The sequence below is a fragment of the Tupaia chinensis genome, unplaced genomic scaffold (genome assembly GCF_000334495.1).
Source record: "Tupaia chinensis unplaced genomic scaffold, TupChi_1.0 Scaffold144642_1, whole genome shotgun sequence".
NCBI lineage: Eukaryota > Metazoa > Chordata > Mammalia > Scandentia > Tupaiidae > Tupaia > Tupaia belangeri.
This window is the reverse complement of record NW_006204503.1, coordinates 166,953-170,619: the sequence shown is the minus strand read 5'-3', so window position 1 is coordinate 170,619 and position 3,667 is coordinate 166,953. Positions and strand designations below refer to the sequence as shown.

The following is a 3,667-nucleotide window of genomic DNA, read 5'->3' as shown; positions in this document are numbered from 1 at the left end:
AATCTAATCCTCTCTGAAGCTTAAAAATTTCTGTTACCAGAATCTGCACTGAGATGGGCAGAAGCTTTTAGCAATTCCAAGGGATGTTTCAAAATTTTGTATTGTGGGGCCAGCAGGTGGTGTGCCATAATGGTTATGTCTCTGGACTCCTTCCTGGCCAACCACCATTTGTGTCCCAGGCCTGGAGGCTTGAAACTCATGCCAGATGCATGTGTGTGCATGCCCAAAGTCCTCAGAGGAGAATGGAGGAGAAAGGATCACAATGTGGCTATCTTCTTGGGAGGGTGATTTCTTGCTTTCTGTCCTCTGTCTCTGTCTCTCCCGTGAGAGCACACACCCTATAGCAAAAATATCTCTCCCTAAAAACATTATTTGGCTGCTTTATCTTATAAAATTTTTGAGATATATAAGGTAAAAATTACTAGATAATTTGTTTTAAACATTCAATGCATTGAAATAATTTTCTCTAATACTTAATTTATTCAAGGGCTGAGAGTATGTAGAACATACAGGCCACGAACCAGGAAAACTACCTGTTGGAGAAAGGGTTTTATTCATGGAAGAAAGGTATAATGTAAAAAATACATGTTTCATAGCTTGACATTTGAATTTTAGATGAATCATTCAAAATTTTCTAGAGTCATTCTCGATATTAATGAGAAACTTGCTAAGTTACTACTATGCATTTAATTATTACATGTTCTTTTAAATTTAGCACTGCTTCTAAGTTTACATAAGGCTTTGTTTTTATTCTTATGAACTTTTCTATTCAGAACATTAATTTTAGAAAGAAAATCTTTCCCACATTTTTCTGCAATAGGAGTTTGTCATATTATTGGGATGGTGGAAAAGTCATGACATATTTTTTCTATGTAAAAAGGCCTCATGACTTTTCTGACAACCCAATAGTTTCCTATAATAAAGTACATGCAAAATATTTAAATCTTTGGAACTGCTTAGAAAATTACTTCATTAAAAGTTCTGATTGTAAAATCACTTGAAAGACTGGTTATTGCAGGTCATCTCTCATTGACAGCATTCCTATTGCATTTGATTTCCCAAAAACTATTCTTGCTTATACGCCTTTTCATCTCCAGTTTCTCAATGAGTTACTCAATAGTTTACTTTAACCTTCACAAATTCTTGGTAGTTTCTTGTCTATTACCATAGGTAAAAGCAGTTATTCTTTTGTAAATGATAGTATTGGTAATTAGCGTAATGAAATTTTTCCTAATCAAAAAAAATTAAGACTGCATTAGACTATGAATGTCTAAGGCAGCTAAAATTTTAACATGAAGTATCTGTGCAGCTATGACAGCTATGAGATATACAATAAAGGACATTACTTCAGAAAATGGAAATTAAGAAGAATGACCATAGCTTATATGATCCTGTAGCCCTAAACAATTTTCATGTCTCTGGAAAAAAAAAATTGTTTCTTAAGGTTTCATTTGATAGAACCATTAGCCGCCTGGCTTCCTGTACTCTACAATGGAGCCCTTGTTATAATATCCATGATTAGAGCCAGTGGATCACCTTATTGGTAAGACCACCATATAATGAGGTGCTTTCAGTAAACCTCTTGGACTAGGTCCAGAACAACCCATCTTACATCAAATTCCACTCTGTAATAAACAAGCTTCAATGTATTGGGAAAAAAATAAAAGCTATATAAAGCTTATTGTTCCCAGAAATTAACCTTTGAATATCTAATGGTAAAAAAAAAAAATTTAAAAAAAATTTAAAAAAATCTAATGGTAAATACTGATTAAAGGAAATATTGTTAACATGGCATAATTAGGCAGATATTTTAGTACATTTTTATAATACATTTTGTATTTTTTTATTCTTCATTTTTAAGGAATTTACATGATTTTGATCTTACGCTTATCATTTTTCACATAAAATTATTTTGTATCAATATTTACAAAACTAGATATTAAAGTGTTTAATTTGACTCCTTGCTATTAGAGAGTATGAAATTATAAAGGTGGCATATCACTTATGTTAACTAATAAGATTCCATCATCTTTTATATATTATTCAAATACAGTTGAAAAGTTTTTGTTTTGTTTTGTTTGTTTTTTTGAGAATTTTTTACTATAAGACTCATGTGCTCACCAGAGAGAGACAGAAAGCAAGAAATCACCCCTCAGGGGAGATGGCCTTGCTGTAATTCTTTCTCCTCTGTTCTCCTCTTGGGATCCTTGGCACTCATGTACACAAGGTGTCTTAAATCACCGGGTCCGGGACTTGAACCGCAGTCGACTATATGGGAGTCCAGCAACATAACCATTATACCATCTGCTGGTCTCCAAAAGTTTTAAAGGTGTTAAGTATTGATTTGTTACTATTTTGGATTGTCTATTATCTTGGTGTATTTTCCATTTTTTCCGAACTGCTGTTATGCTATTCATATTTAAATGTTAACTAGTCTTTCAAACATTAATCTTTCTTATCTGTTGTGAAAGGACCCAAGTAATATGCCTTGCCAGTCAGGACTCTATTGTATTGCTTGTGGAACTGAATTATTATCTAATGTGGAAGGAGGTAGGAACTATAAATTTTACTTTATGCCATCCTTAGTATCATTGTTGGAGATTAGACATTACCTTTAAGAAATTATTTAGAGTGTATGTGTGCTTAGATATAAATTATAATAAAGTAGATTGATGTGTTATTATTATACTTTAATCTCTAAAGTTGACTGTCATAATACATGAATTTTTAACCATTAGGCTTGGAAGCATATTCTAACTCCACCTGCTGGCCTACTTTAGAAAGTTATTTAACCTTGGAACTTCTATTATTCATCTTTTTTTTTCTTTTTTAAAATTTTTTTTGTTTTCAGCTAATTAATTTACATTCATTCACTGAGCATTGTCACAGCATACAAAATGTGATTTCCCGTTCAGAATATACTGCATAGTGGCTTAATCATATATGTTATCATCAATAATTTTCCATTTCTAGTTTCGTATATATATGTATGTATATATTTCCCCCCTATTTCTCACCCTCTGCCATTTCTCACCCTCCTCTCACACTATTTCAGGTGTCCACAGTTTTCCATTCCTTTTTTTCCCACATTTTATTGATTCACAAAATTTCTTAAATAATCTAACTACTTTCAATAGCAAGCTCTGCTGACATATATGTATCTATGAATACATGTCTGACTTTTGGCATGAAACTCTGAGTAGATTGAATATACTATAAGGTAGCACCTAGCTGAGGCTATATAGCTTACTGTGATCATTAATTATGTATTTTTTACTATATATTTTAATTTCAAGAAAAGCAGATTTAGCTTTAATAAATCAAAGAAAGGCTAAGGAAATCTGCTTAAAACTTACAGCCAGGAAACAGGTTGGGATTCTGTTCAAATAGTAGGTATATGAACCTATCAGCAGCTCAAGACAAGACAAAAATCCTTAAAACCGGAGAACAAAGCCTAGAAGAAAATCATCAATGTTTTTTAGTCAAAAGTCATAAAATTTGGGACCAGCAGCTGACATAATGTCTGTGTCGTTGGACTCCCATGTAGTCAGCTGCAGTTTGAGTCCCGGACCCAATGGCTTAAACTCAACGCCAGGCACATGTGCGTGCATGCCCAAGATTCTGAGAGGAGAATGGAGGAGAAGGGATTATGGTGTGGCCATTCCCC

General features: G+C 33.2%; 1 protein-coding gene across 1 annotated transcript in view; it reads left to right on the top strand.

Moving 5' to 3' along the window:
* The window catches only part of BRIP1 (BRCA1 interacting DNA helicase 1), a 172,412-nt gene extending 169,622 nt beyond the window's left edge, over positions 1–2,790 (top strand). Inside the window, exons 21-22 of the mRNA XM_027767776.1 lie at positions 488–567; positions 2,472–2,790. Of these exons, the coding sequence (XP_027623577.1) occupies positions 488–567; positions 2,472–2,618 (227 nt within the window). The 3' untranslated portion in view covers positions 2,619–2,790. The remainder of the gene's footprint in view (positions 1–487; positions 568–2,471) is intronic.
* Positions 2,791–3,667: the final 877 nt, after the last annotated feature.